Source organism: Vulpes vulpes, chromosome 10, assembly GCF_048418805.1.
Source record: "Vulpes vulpes isolate BD-2025 chromosome 10, VulVul3, whole genome shotgun sequence".
NCBI classification, from domain to species: Eukaryota; Metazoa; Chordata; class Mammalia; order Carnivora; family Canidae; genus Vulpes; species Vulpes vulpes.
Window position 1 is genome coordinate 21,511,243 of NC_132789.1, and position 14,060 is coordinate 21,525,302.

Sequence of the window (14,060 nt, forward strand, 5' to 3'; positions counted from 1 at the left end):
ACCGCCAGCCGCTTGAGGAGCTCCTGTGTGCCCGCCACTGGCCTAAGCATTCTACACGTGCCATCAGTTTGAGTGTCCCAGACACCTGGGAACCTGATAGGGCTCAGGCTTGGGGCCAGATTTCCAGGCCTTGTCCTCGGGCCTTCAAAGCTCTCCGTTGTTGGGGCTTATCCCAGACCCTCACACCTCCATGCTTTGCTCTGCACCCTAGGGCTTAGGGCACTGCCTAGCACAGAGAAATAAATGTCACCGTTTTTGTTACTACTGTTGTCTTGATTCACTTGCAGTTAACAGCTTTTTCTTTTAAAGATTTTATTTACTTGTTCATGAGAGACACAGGCAGAGGGAGAAGTAGGCTCCATGCAGGGAGCCGACGTGGGACTCCATCCCGGGTCCCCAGGATCAGGCCCTAGGCGGAAGGCAGGTGATTAACCGCTGAGCCACCCGGGCTGCCCAACATTAACAGCTTTTGTTAGTGGTTCTGATCAACAGCTGAAGGACCATCCCACCTGAGAGAAATCAGGCCAATTTTGTGTGCTCCTCTCCCCTAGACTTAGGGTCAAGAGACATAGATGACTAGGAGGTTACCACCGAATAAAAGAAGTTGGCTGCCTAGCTGACTGGGAGCCTGAGTAACCAGCAGCAGCGACTTTTTGGAGGATCTCAGAAGACACCTATGAGATGAGATGGAACAGGCCCAGGGATTTGGAAACCTCATCAGGCACTTTCCATACACTGCACTGTTATTCCCCCTCAACTTCCTCAGGATCTGCTGGACCTCCCTGCTTCTTCCTGCACCACTGTGATCCACTGCCTGCTGTTCTGTGCAGGCACTCACCAGTTTTCTTTTTTAAGGTTTTTTTTTATTTATTTGTTCATGAGACACAGAGAGAGAGAGAGAGAGAGTCAGAGACACAGAGGGAGAAGCAGGCTTCCTGCAGGGAGCCCGACGTGGGACTGGATCCTGGGTCTCCAGGATCAGGCCATGGGCCGAAGGTGGCGCTAAACCGCTGAGCCACCCAGGCTGCCCCACTCACCAGTTTTCAAAGCACTCCTAGTACATCAGAGCGCTCCTTTGTCCTCTGTGAAGCAGTTGAGGGCCGCCTCCTGTGCAGATTTTTGAAGTTCTGTGTACTTTCTGAGTACCCTGAACAATAGTGTGTTGCTTCTCTATTTAAATCCAGTTTTCTTTTATTTTCCAAAAAAATCTTTTTGTTACGGTGGGAACTTTTAAGATGGGAAGTCTCTTAGCAACTTCTAAGTTTGCAGTAGTGTTACTAACTGTAGTCACCGTGCTATAAGTTACATCCCCATGACTTACATTTGTAAGTTGGTAGCCTTTGGCCGTTGTCACCCCTTTCACACTCATCCCCCCACACTCATCGGCCACCAATCTGTTCGCTGTATCTTTGAGCTCAGTTTTTCTGGTGTTTTAGACACACCTTTAAGCATCTGCCTTCAGCTCAAGTCATGGTCTCAGAATCCTGGGATTGAGCTCCATGTGGGGCTCCCTGATCTGCAGGGACTCTTTCTCTTTCTCCCTCTGTCCCTCACCACTGCTCTTTCTCTCTCTCTTTTTTTAAAAGATTTTATTTATTTATTCATGAAAGACAGAGAGAGAGAGAGAGAGGCAAAGACACAGGTAGAGGGAGACACAGGCTCCATGCAGGGAGCCCAACACGGGACTCGATCCCGGGACTCCAGGATCATGCCCTGGGCCGAAGGCAGACGTTCAACTGCTGAGCCACCCAGGGATCCCCCCTCTCTCTCTCTGAAATAATCTTTAACATTTTTTTAAGTGATATCATACCATATTTGTCTTTGACTTATTTCATTTAGCTTCATGCCCTCAGAATCCATCCACATTTTTGCAAATGAAAAGATTTCATTCTTTATTAGGGCTGAATGGTATTTCATTTTATATAGATACACCGCATCTTCTGATTCATCCCTCCATGGACACCTAGGTTGTCTTCATATTTTAGCTATTGTAAATAATGCTGCAATGGACATGAGGGTTCATATATCTTTTCAAATAGGTGCTTTTGTTTTCTGTGGATGAATAGCCAGAAGAGAAATTGCTGGATTGTATGATAGTTCTATTTTTAACTTTTTGAGGAACCCACAGTATTGCACCTACTTACATTCCCACCAACAGTGCACCAGGGTTCCCTTGTTTCCACATCCTTGCAAATGTTTATTATTTCTCATCTTCTTGATACTAGCCCTTCTAACAAGTGTGAAGTGATATCTCGTTTTGATTGGCATTTCCCTGATGATTAATGATTTTAAGCATCTTTTAATGTTCCTATTGGCTCTCTGTATGTCTTCTCTGGATAAATGCCCATTTGATTAATCTTTTCACTTTCTAATCACATTGTTTGGGTTTTTTTTTTAAGATTTTATTTTTATTTATTTATGAGAGTGAGAGAGAAAGAAAGAGAGAGAGGCAGAGACACAGGCAGAGGGAGAAGCAGGTTCCATGCTGAGAGCCTGACGCAGGACTCGATCCCGGGGCTCCAGGATCGGGCCCTGGGCTGAAGGCGGGCGCCAAACCGCTGAGCCACCCAGGGATCCCCGGTTTTTTTTTTTTAATTGAGTTGTATGAGTTCTTTATATATATTGGATATTGACCTTTTATCATAGGATTTTTAAATTTTATCTCCCAGGCAGTAGGTTGCCTATTTATTTTCTTGGTGATTTTCTTTGCTGGGCAGAAGCTTTTTAGTTTGATGTAGTTTCACTTATTTATTTTTGCTTTTGTTGCCTTTGCTTTTGGAGTCTGATCCAAAAAAATCACTGGCAGGATCTATGTCAAGCAGCTTTTCCCCTATGTCTTCTGCGGAGAGTTTTATGGTTTCAAGTCTTACATTCAAGTCTTTAATCCATTTTCAGTTAATTTTTGTGTAAGGTATAAGATAATGGTGCAGTTTCATTCTTTGCATATAACTCTCTGGTTTTCCCAACACCATTTATTAAGGAGACTGTTCCTTCCCCCTTGTATATTCTTGGCTCCTTTGCCATAAGGTACTGGACTGTATATGTGTGGGTTTACTTCTGGGCTGTCTCTTCTGCTATGTTGATCTGTGTGTCTTTTTTTTTTTTCTTTTTTAAGATTTTATTCATGAGAGACACAGAGAGAGAAAGAGGCAGAGACACAGGCAGAGGGAGAAGCAGGCTCCATGCAGGGAGCCCGATGTGGGACTCTATCCTGGGTCTCCAGGGTCACGCCCTGGGCTGAAGGTGGCGCTAAACCGCTGAGCCACCCAGGCTGCCCTCCATAAGGATTTTCTTAGTATTTTTGTTTATGAATACAGTATGTAGTATATAGCATACAAAATATGTGTTGATCAATTGTTTATGTTATTGATAGGACTTCCAGTCAACTGTAAGCTATTAATAGTTAAGTTTTGGGGGAGTCAGAAGTTATACTCAGGTTTTCAACTGCACAGAGATTTGGCACTCCCTCTCCCTGTGTCATTCAAGGGCCAACTATATGTTGCAAAAAATGACAAGAGTGGACATCCTTGCCTTGTTCCTCATCTTAGAGGAAAAACTCAGCTTTCATCATTGAATATGACATAGCTTGTTATATATGGCTTTTATTATCTGGAGTTACATTCTGTGTATACCTGCTTTGTTGTGAGCTATTATCAAAATGGGTGTGTTTTTTTTTTTTTAAGATTTTATTTATTAGAGAAAGAGAACATGAATGTATGAGCACAAGCAGGGGAAGCAGCAGAAAGAGAGGGAGAAGCAGGCTCCCTGCTCAGCGGAGCTCGATCCCAGGACCCTGGGATCATGACCTTCGCTGAAGGCAGATGCTTAACTGACAGCCACCCAGGCGCCCCTTAAAATGGGTATTGAATTTTGTCAAATGCTTTTTTGCATCTGTTGAAATGATCATACTATTTTTATCCTTCATTTGCTAAGGTGGTATATTACTTTGGTTGATTTGTGAATGTTGAGCCACCCTTTTATCCTTGAAATAAACCTTACTTGATCATAGCGTATGATTCTCTTACTGTATTGTTGAATTTGGTTTGCTGACATTTTGTTGAGGATTTTTGTATATGTGTTCATCACAGATATTGGTCTGTAATTTTCTTTTCTTCTGGATCTTGGCTGGCTTTGATAAGGGCAGTGCTGGCCCCATAAAATGAGTTGGGAAGCATTCCTTCCTCCAGTTAGTTAGTTAGTTAGTTAGTTATGGGAAATTTTGAGAAGAATTGGTATTCATTATTCTTTGAATATTTGGTAGAATTCACCAGTGAAGCCATCTGGTCCTGGATTCTGCTGGTTGAGAGGTTTTTGATTACTCATTTAATGTCCTTACTGGTAATTAGTCTGTTCAGAATTGATTTCTTCATGATTCAGTCTTGAAGGTTGTATGTTTCTGAGAATTTATCCTTCTAGATTGTCCAACTTGTTGGGGTGTAATTGTTCATAGTAGTCTCTTATGATCCTTTGTATGTCTATAATATCAGTGGGAACATCTCTTTCATTTCTGAGTCCTCATTCTTTTTTTTAAACCTTGAGTCTAGCTGAACATTTGTCAGCTTTGTTCTTTTCAAAGAACCAGTTATTACTTTTGTTGATCCTTCTGTTGACATTTTAGTCTGTATTTCCTTTATTTCTATTCTGATCTGTTACTTACTTTTTCCTACTAACTTCAGGCTTCATTTGTTCTTTTTCTCTTTCCTTGAGGTGTAAAGTTGGCTTTCTTATTTGAGACTTTTCTTGTTTCTTGAGGTCGGCCTGTGTCACAATAAACTTCCCTCTTAGAACGACTTTTTTTTTTTTTTTTTTTTTTTAAAGTAAACCCTCTGCCCAGCATGGGGCTCCAGCTCAAAACTATGAGATCAACAAGAGTTGCATGCCCCACCAACTGAGGCAGCCAGGTGCCCCAATTTTAGAACTACTTTTGCTGCATTCCATAAATTTTACTATTACATTTTCATTTGTCTCTAAAGTATTTTTTTGGTTTCTCTCTTGATCTGCTCATTGGCCCACTGGTTGTTCAGTAGCATGTTGTTTAATCTCTATGTGTGTGAATTTCCCATTTTCTTCTAGTAATTGATTTCTAGTTCCATACCACTGTGGTCAGAAAAGTTGCTTGATAGGATTTCAGTCATCATTTTAGAAAATTCTAGTCTTCTTAAATTCAGTTACTTGTCTTGTAGCCTAACATCAGATATCTCCTGGAGAATGTTCCATGTGCACTTGAGAGGAATGTGTTCCGTGTCTCCTTTTGGGTGGAGGGTTCTTTATATATCTGTTAAGTCCATGTGGTCTAACTTGTTTCCTGAAGCTGATGTTTTCTTACTGATCGTCTGTATGAATGGTCTATCCATTGATGTAAGTAAGGTATTAAAATCCCTTACTATTATTGTGTTGCTGCCGATTTTTCCTTTTAGGTATGTTCCTATTTACTGGGCATATTTAGTTGCTCCTATATTGGGTGGGTAAATATTTACAAATATTGATTGTATCCTCTTATTGCATTGATTCCTTTATCATTCTGTGATGCCCTGTTTTGGCTTTTGTTAACAGTGTTTGGATTTTTTTTTTTCTCCTCCATTGGGCTGAGAATCAGAAGATTGTTTGTTACCTGTGCAACCTTGAACAAAGCACAACCTTTCTCTAAGTTTGTTTTTTTCTCTATAAAATAGAAACAATAAATTATTCTCCCAGGACCATATTATGACTCAAATAAGAGAGTGTATATAAAAGTGCTTTGTAAACTATGGAATACTGCCCAAATATGAAAAGTTATAATGCTCATGATTATGCAGCAGCCAAATGTTCAGAATTAGATTTTTTTAATTTAGTTATTTTTATTTTATTTTATTTTATTTTTTAGGATTAGATTTTTTTTTTTTTTAAGACATAATTATTTATTTTAGAGAGAGCGTGCTCACACACTTGCTAGAGAGGAGAGAGGCAGAGGCAGAGAGAAAGACAGTCCTAGAGCAGACTCCCCACTAAGTGTGGAGCTGGACTCTGGGCTCTATTCCAGGATCTTAAGATCATGACCTGAGCTGAAATCAAGAGTCTGCTGCTTAACTGACTGAGCCAACTAGGCACCCCCAAAATAAGATTTTTTTTAAAATAGTATTTATTGAGGGCTTACTGTTACAGATACTATTTTAAGTAACCTCCATCTCATTTAATTCTAAAAACTATTTTAAAAATTTTAAAAAGCTATTCTGAGAGTAAATATTCATATTATCCTCAGAGTTGGGGAAGCACAGGCACAAAAGAGGTTAAGTAACTTGTTCAATGTCATAGTAAATGTCAGAACTAGATACAGACTTGAGTGTATGACTCTGAAGTCTGTGTTCTTTCTTTTTTTAAGCTTACCAAATATATATATAGCTCTTAAATTATCATAGATTAAATTACTTTAGCCTTTCGTGAAACACTGAGCATCAGAAGATGCTTTAATTTGAGGCACCCAGCTGGCTTAGTCACTGGACCATGAGACTCTTGATCTTAGGATTGTGAGTTCGAGCCACACTGGGGAGTAGAGTTTACTTAATTTTTTTTTAAAAAAAGATGCCATAATTGGACTTGTTTTCTTTTTCCTTTTGACCCCTTCATCCATTTCTCCCACCTCCAACTCCCTACCTCTGGCAACCACCCATCTGTTCTCTGTATCTATGAGCTCAGTGTTTTGTTTTAAGATTCCACATATAAGTGATTTATAATATTTGTCTTTCTCTTTCTGGCCTACTTAGCATAATGCCTTCAAGGTCCATCCATGTTGCAAATGGAAAGATTTCATTCTTTATTGTGGCTGAGTAGTAATCCATTTTGCGTATATACCACAATTTCTGTATCCATTTATCCACTGATGGGCACTTAGGTTGTTTCTGTATTTTCATTATTGTAAATAATCCTGCAGTGAACATATGGATGCATATACTTTTTTGAGTTAGTGTTTTCATTTTCTTCAGATAAATACTCAGAAGGGGAATTGCTAAATCGTATGGTAGTTCTATTTTTATTTTTTATTTTTTTGAGGAACTTCCATAATGTTTTCCATAGTGTCTCTACCAGTTTACATTCCCACTAACTACACAAGGATTTTCCTTTTCTCTACATCTTCACCAACACTTGTTATTTCTTGTCTTTTTGATAATGGCCATTCTAACAGCGTGAAGTGATGTCTCATTGCGGTTTTTGTTTTTAATTTTTTTTTATTATTATTTATTTATTTATGAGAGACACACAGAGAGAGACAGGCAGAGACAGAAGCAGGCTCCCCCACAGGGAGCCCAATGCGGGACTCCATCCCCGGACCCAGGATGACACCCTGAGTCAAAGGCAGACGCCCAACTGCGGAGCCACCCAGGCGTCCCTTTCATTGTGGTTTTGAATTGCATTTCCCTTATGATTAATAATGTTGAGCACCTTTTTCTGTACCTGTTGACCATCTATATGTCTTCTTTAGAAAAATATCTACTCAGAGCTGCCCATTTTTTAATTAGATTGCTCGTGGGGCTATTTTGTTTTGTTTTGTTTTTGCTATTGCTTTTCATGAGTGCTTTATATTTTAGATATTAACCCCTTATCAGATACATAATCTACAAATTTTTCCCCTACAGTAGGTTGCCTTTGTATTTTGTTGATAGTTTCCTTTGCTAGGCAGAAGCTTTTTAGTTTGATGCAGTCCCACACATTTTGCTTTGGTTTTTTTCTTTACTTTTGGTATCAGGTTAAGGAAAAAAATCATTACCATGACCTGTATCAAGTAGCTTTCCCCTATGTTTTCTATTCATGAGAGACACACAGAGAGAGGCGGAGACATAGGCAGAGGGGGAAGCAGGCTCCCTTCAGAGAGCCCAGTGCAGGACTCAATCCCAGGACCCAAGGATCACGACCTGAGCCGAAGACAGATGCTCAACCACTGAGCCACCCAGGCATCTCACCCTATGTTTCTGTTAGTTTCTGGTCTTACGTTCAAGTCTTTAATCCATTTTGAGTTCATCTTTGTGTACAGTGTAAGATAGTGGTGCACTTTCATCCTTTTGCATGTGACTGTCTGGTTTTCCCAATGCTATTTATTAAAGAGACTGTTCTTCCCACCTTTATTTTTTTAAGATTTTATTTATTTATTCACGAGAGACCAGGGGCGGGGTGGGGAGGCAGAGGACTAAGCAGGCTCCATGCAGGGAGCCCTATGTGGGACTCAATCCCGAGTCCCTAGAATCACGCCTTGGGCTGAAGGTGGCGCTAAACTGCTGAGCCACCGGGCTGCCCTCTTTCCATCTTTATATTCTTGGCTCCTTTGCCATAAGGTATTGGACCATATATGTGTGGATTTATTTCTGGGCTGTCTCTTCTGCTCTATTGATCTGTGTGTCTGTTTTAATGCCACTACTATATTGTTTTGATTACTATATATAGCTTTGTAATAGATTCTGAAATCAGGCAGTGTGATGCCTTTAGCTTTGTTCTTCTTTCTCAGGATTGCTCTGACTATTCAGTCTTTTGTGGCTGCAGACAATTTTTGGATTCTTTGTTCTATTTCTGTGAAAAATGCAATTAGAATTTTGATGGGAATTGGATTTAATCTGTAGGTGGTTTAGGAAAGTATAGACATTTTAACACTTTTAATTCTTCTAATCCATGAATATGGAATGTCTTTCCATTTACTTCTGTTGTCTTCAATTTCTTTCTTTAATGTCTTGTAGTTTTTAGTATATAGGCTTTTACCTCCTTGGTGAAGTTTATTCCTATGTATTTTATTCTTTTTGATGCAATTTCAAATGGGATCATCTTCCTAACTTTTTTTTCCCTGATAGTTCATTATTAGTGTATAGAAACACAAAAAACTTTTGTTTATTGGTGTTGTATCCTTCACCTTTACTGAATTCATTTATTAGTTTGAACAGTTTTTCAGTGGAGTCTTTAAGGTTTTCCTGATGTACTATGTCAACTGCAAATAGTGACAGTTTTACTTCTTTTTTTCTAATTCAGATGCTTTTTATTTATTTTTCTTTCATAATTGCTCTGGCTAGGATTTCCAGTACTATGTTGAATAAAAGTGCCAAGGAAAGATCAGGCAAGTTCCTGGTCTTAGAAGATCTTAAAGGAGATAATAATAGTTGAAACTCTTCACCATTGGATGTGATGTTATCTGTGGGCTTGTCATATGTGGTCTTTATTTTTAATGTGTTGAGGGGTGTTCCTGCTATACCCACTTTGTTGAGAATTTTTATCATAAAGGGATATTAAGTTTTGTCAGATGCTTTCTGCATCTTTTGAGATGATCACTTAAAAAAAAAGATTTTATTTATTTATTTGTGAGAGAGAGGCAGAGACACAAGCAGAGGGAGAAGCAGGCTCCATGCAGGGAGCCGGACGTGGGACTCGATCCCAGGTCTCCAGGATCAGGCCCTGGGCTGAAGGCGGCGCTACACCGCTGGGCCACCTGGGCTGCCCTGATCACATTTTTATTCTTCATTTTGTTAATATGTATCACTTTGATTGATGTGCACATGTGAACTATCCTTACATCCCTGGAATAAATCCCACTTGATCATAGGGTATGATCCTTTCAGCATATCGGTGAATTTGGTTTGCTAGTATTTTCTTGAGCATTTTTGCATCTCTGTTCATTATGGATATTGGCCTGTAATTTTCTTTTCTTGGGGTGTCCTTGTTTGGTTTTGGCATCAGGGTAATGCTGGTGTCAGCAAATGAGTTTGGAAGCTTTCTCCTCTGTTTTTTGGAAAAGTTTAAGAAAGATGGTATGAATTCTTCCCTGAATGGTAAAATTCACCATTAAAGCTGTCTGGTCCTGGAACTTGTCTTTTTGGGGGGTTTTAAATTGCTGATATGATGAGCACTGGGTTCTTTATTAAGTGTTGAATCACTAATTTCCACTCCTGAGGCTAATATTACACTGTGTGTGTGTGTGTGTGTGTGTGTGTGTGTGTTTTAAGATTTTATTTATTTGAGAGAGAGAGATGGTAACAGAGAGCAGGCGCAGGAGCAGGGGCAGAGGGAGAAGAAGAGTACTCTCCGCTGAGCAGGGAGCCCGATGCGGGGCTCGATCCCAGGACCCTGGGATCATGACCTGAGCTGAAGGCAGACGCTCAACCACTGAACCACCCAGGTGCCCCTTAATTGTGTACGTTAACTGACTAGAATTTAAATTAAAAACTTGAAACAAAAATAAATAAATTGCTGATTCTTTGAGGCTCTCCAAATTGTTGTACTGTTCACAGTAGTCCTTTTGAGCCTTTTTTTTTTTTTTTTTTAGTGGTGTCGTTGTAATATCCTCTGTTATTTCTGATTTAAGTCCCCTTTTTTTTTCTTGGTGTGTGTAGCTAGAGGTTTGTCAATTTTGTTATTCTTTTATTTTAGATTTATTTATTTATTTGAGAGAGAGTACACACACAGGCAGAGGGGCAGAGGGAGAGAGAATCTCCAGCAGACTCCCTGCTGAGCACAGAGCCCAATGATGCACAGCTCGATCTCCAGACCCTGAGATCATGCCCCAAGCCAAAATCAAGAGTAGGATGCTTAACGAACTGCACTACCCAGGCCACCCTGATCTTTTCTCTTTTTTTTAGTCCCTCTTTCATTTATTTCTGTTCTGATCTTTGATATTTCCCTCCTACTACTGACTTTGGGTTTTGTTTGTTCTTTTTCCTAGGTCATAGGTGTAACATTAGGGTGTGTGTTTGGGATTTCTCTTGCTTCTTGAGGCAGGCCTGCATTGCTGTAAACTTCCCTCTTAGAACCACTTTTGCTGTGTCCCACAGATGTTGGTATGTGTTCCTATTAAATTCTGTTTTGTCTAAGCATAGCTCTCGCAGCTCTCTTTGGCTCCCATTTGTGCAGAACACAAATCCCATCTTTTCTATCCTTCACTTTGGTCTATGCTGTCCTTACTTCAGAAGTGAGACTTTGTGGGTGGCACATGGATGGGTATTGTATTTTCACCTATTGTATGTCTTTTGATTGGACAATTCACTGAGTTTGTGGTTTTTAGTTTGTTTTTTTTGTTGTTGTTGTTTTCTGGGAGTTTGTTTTATTTATTTATTTTTTAATAGTTTTAAAGTTCGACCTTTTTTTTTTTTTTTTAAGACTTTTATTTATGCATGAGAGACATAGAGAGAGAGAAAGAGAAAGGCAGAGACACAGGCAGAGGGAGAAGCAGGCTCCATGCAGGGAGCCCGATGTGGGACTCGATCCTGGGTCTCCAGGATCAGGCCCTGGGCTGAAGGTGGCGCTAAACCGCTGAGCCACCAGGGCTGCCCTGGGAGTTTGTTTTAAACCACTGTTGACTGTGTTCTACTCTGGGTTTGCATAAGCCAGTTGACTTGAATTAGGAAAGCCCAGACACTGGTGTCCCTATCTCCTTTTACTTGCACCTTGGAATTATTTGTAATAACAAAGACTGCTTATTGAGTACCCGCTCTGTGTGAAGCCCAGTGCTCTGTGTTGACCCATTTGATCCCTTCTGTAACCCTGCATGATAACTATGATTCTTTCCCCATTCTAGAGGTGAGGAAACTAAAGCTCAGAGAGGCTAAATCTGTGCATCTAGCAACTATTTATGGAGATCGGCCTCTGTGCCAGGTGATGGTGTGGACCGGGATACAGAACAGACCCAGAGTTCCCTGGGAATCAGGATGTCCTCCAGCAACCCTCCTCCTGCACTCCAGGGTGGGTGCTGTGTGTGGGGGTGCTCTGTCCCCCTCCTTGCATCCAGCTCATGGTCAGAAGGAAGGTCACTGGGCAGGAGGGCAACCCAGAATAGTTTGAGAAATGACCATGCCTTTTTCTCTTAACAGGGAGGACCTGCTTCTGTCTGATTTCTGGAGTCTGGCACTAGGTGGGTACCAGATGGCCAAGACTGAGGGTGGAGCGTGTGGGAGGAGGGCCTGAATGTGGGCAAAGAAAGGAGTCCAGTCCATATTTGGTGATTCTTTTCTTCACAGAGCTGGGTTCTAATTCTGACTTCCTGGGTTGACTCAGCAGTTGAGTGCCTGCCTTTGGCTCAGTACGTGATTCTGGGGTCCCGGGATCGAGTTCCACTTCGGCCTCCCCACAAGGAGCCTACTTCTCCCTCTGCCTATTGTCTCTGCTTCTCTCTCTGTGTGTGTCTCTCATGAATAAATAAATAAAATCTTAAAAAAAAAAAAAAAAAACAATTCTGACTTCCTGCTCACAACCATGTCTTGCACTTAACTAGCCCTGACCTTTAGTTTCTGTATCTGTGAAAGAGAGGTGACAATGTGCATATTGTGGTATAGTTTTGAAGATTAAAGAGGCTGTTTGGTTAAATGCTTAGGACAGTGCTTGCCTGGGCACAGGAGGCAGTCTATGTCCATCGCCACCATAGCTGTTGAAATTTATTCTTCATACATTCTTTCCCTCAATATTACTACATAGGCTTGTTTCTCCTCATGCGCTTGTAACCTCTTCCTAAACAGAGTCTATGGCAACAGAAATGTTAATACGGGTAGTGGATGTACAGCAGTTAAAATTTTTATTGAGGGACATTTAGTTTGTTTACTTTGGTTTTTTAGTTCTTACACTTAACTGTTCAATGAGCACCTGTATCTGTAAAGCTTTTACCAAATTTAGGATGATCCTCTCAGGACATATTTCCAGAAATGGAATTATTTAGTGACAGGCAGTGACCAACTTGATATCTGCTGTCAAGTTTTTTCCAAAAAGCTTTCAAGCTAATACTTTCACCAGCAAGGACTGAAAGAGCCAGTTCTTCATCCAGCCTTTCCGAGCTGGGGTCTTATTTAAACATCTTTGCTAGTAAGTTGAAAATCAGTATGTTACTATGGGACCATGGCCTTTTGTTTTCTGTACTGTATACAGATCTGTTCAAATAAATTCAGTGCCAGTGTAATAAAAGGAGAGACAAGAGAACTCACTGCCGTGTGAAAAGATTTAAACAGTATTTTTCATTAGACTCCAAAAGCTGCAGCCTACCTTTGTTTTTCTTTGAACTTGTAACAGTAAATATTCCTATTCCCAGCCTTTTATAGTGTGATTTTGAGAACTTCTGTTCTTCTATTCTTTGTTATAATAAAAAAAAGTAGGTACTTCAGAGCATAGCCCACGTTTACCAGGTACCTCCTACTAAATTAGACAGGGTTCACATTAGAGTTTCACTTGGAAACTGTACACATAAATAAAACCAATTTTTTTGCTGGAACAATCTCTGAGGTTGCAGGCCAGGGTGCGTGGAGGGGACCCGACAGCCAGTGGTGCTGGTCGTGGCCACATGTCCCAGGCATGTTTGGGACTGAGGCCTGCAGCCTTCTCCTGGAAGAGCTGAGTTTTCCTGACTTACTCCTTTTCTCCCTGGGTCTGTGGACATCTGTGGGGGATTTGGTTCATGGGGTCAGAGCACAGCCTCTGATTGTGTTTGGGGGCCTGCTCTTTCAGAAACCATCAACAGCTGTCTTACAAAACATCTGGAACAACTGAAGGCCCCTGATGGGACTCTTTTGGAAGCCCTTGGAAACCTGCATCTTAACTCCTCTCCAGATGAGTCAGCTGTGACCCCTGGTGCCATCCCAGGAGAGACCCTGGTCCCAGGAACCTGCCATTGGAAGTGTGTATGTTATGGCATTGGGAACTTTGCCACCTGTGTCATAGCTAGATACCAACTAACATTTTTGCTCCTCTTCCTGGAAAAGTGCCAGGTAAATTTTTGGATTCTTTTCAATCACTCCCTCCCTTGGTCTTGCACACGGTATGCACGAGATCTTTGGGTTGATAGAACTCATTCTTCCCTTCTGCAGATTCCCAGAAGGCACTGCTGGGTGTACGACCCTCTGTTCAGCCAACTAGAAATTGGGGTTCTGAATAGCCTTGGTTTGACAGTTCTCAGTGAGAACGAGGTGAGTGGCTCAGGGAAGGGGAACATGGGGGCAGTGACACTGCTGACCCAGTGGGACCCCAGGCTGTGCCCCATGGATGCACTTACTCTGCAGTCGCTGTCGCTCCCTCCCACTGCTCACTTGCCGTCCCGGCGCCTGTCATATGGGACCCCTCAGTGATACACATCCTCT

At 41.2% G+C, this 14,060-nt stretch overlaps 1 protein-coding gene across 3 annotated transcripts in view; it reads left to right on the forward strand.

Annotated features, from left to right (window-relative positions):
* The window catches only part of SRRD (SRR1 domain containing), a 31,914-nt gene that overhangs the window by 614 nt on the left and 17,240 nt on the right, over positions 1–14,060 (forward strand). For all 3 annotated transcript variants that reach the window (XR_011994681.1, XM_072723125.1, XM_026002873.2), the window contains exons 2-4: positions 11,814–11,854; positions 13,432–13,691; positions 13,791–13,889. Coding sequence is in view for 2 of the 3 variants with exons in the window: in XM_072723125.1 (XP_072579226.1) it covers positions 11,814–11,854; positions 13,432–13,691; positions 13,791–13,889 (400 nt within the window). In the remaining variant the exon portion in view is untranslated. The remainder of the gene's footprint in view (positions 1–11,813; positions 11,855–13,431; positions 13,692–13,790; positions 13,890–14,060) is intronic.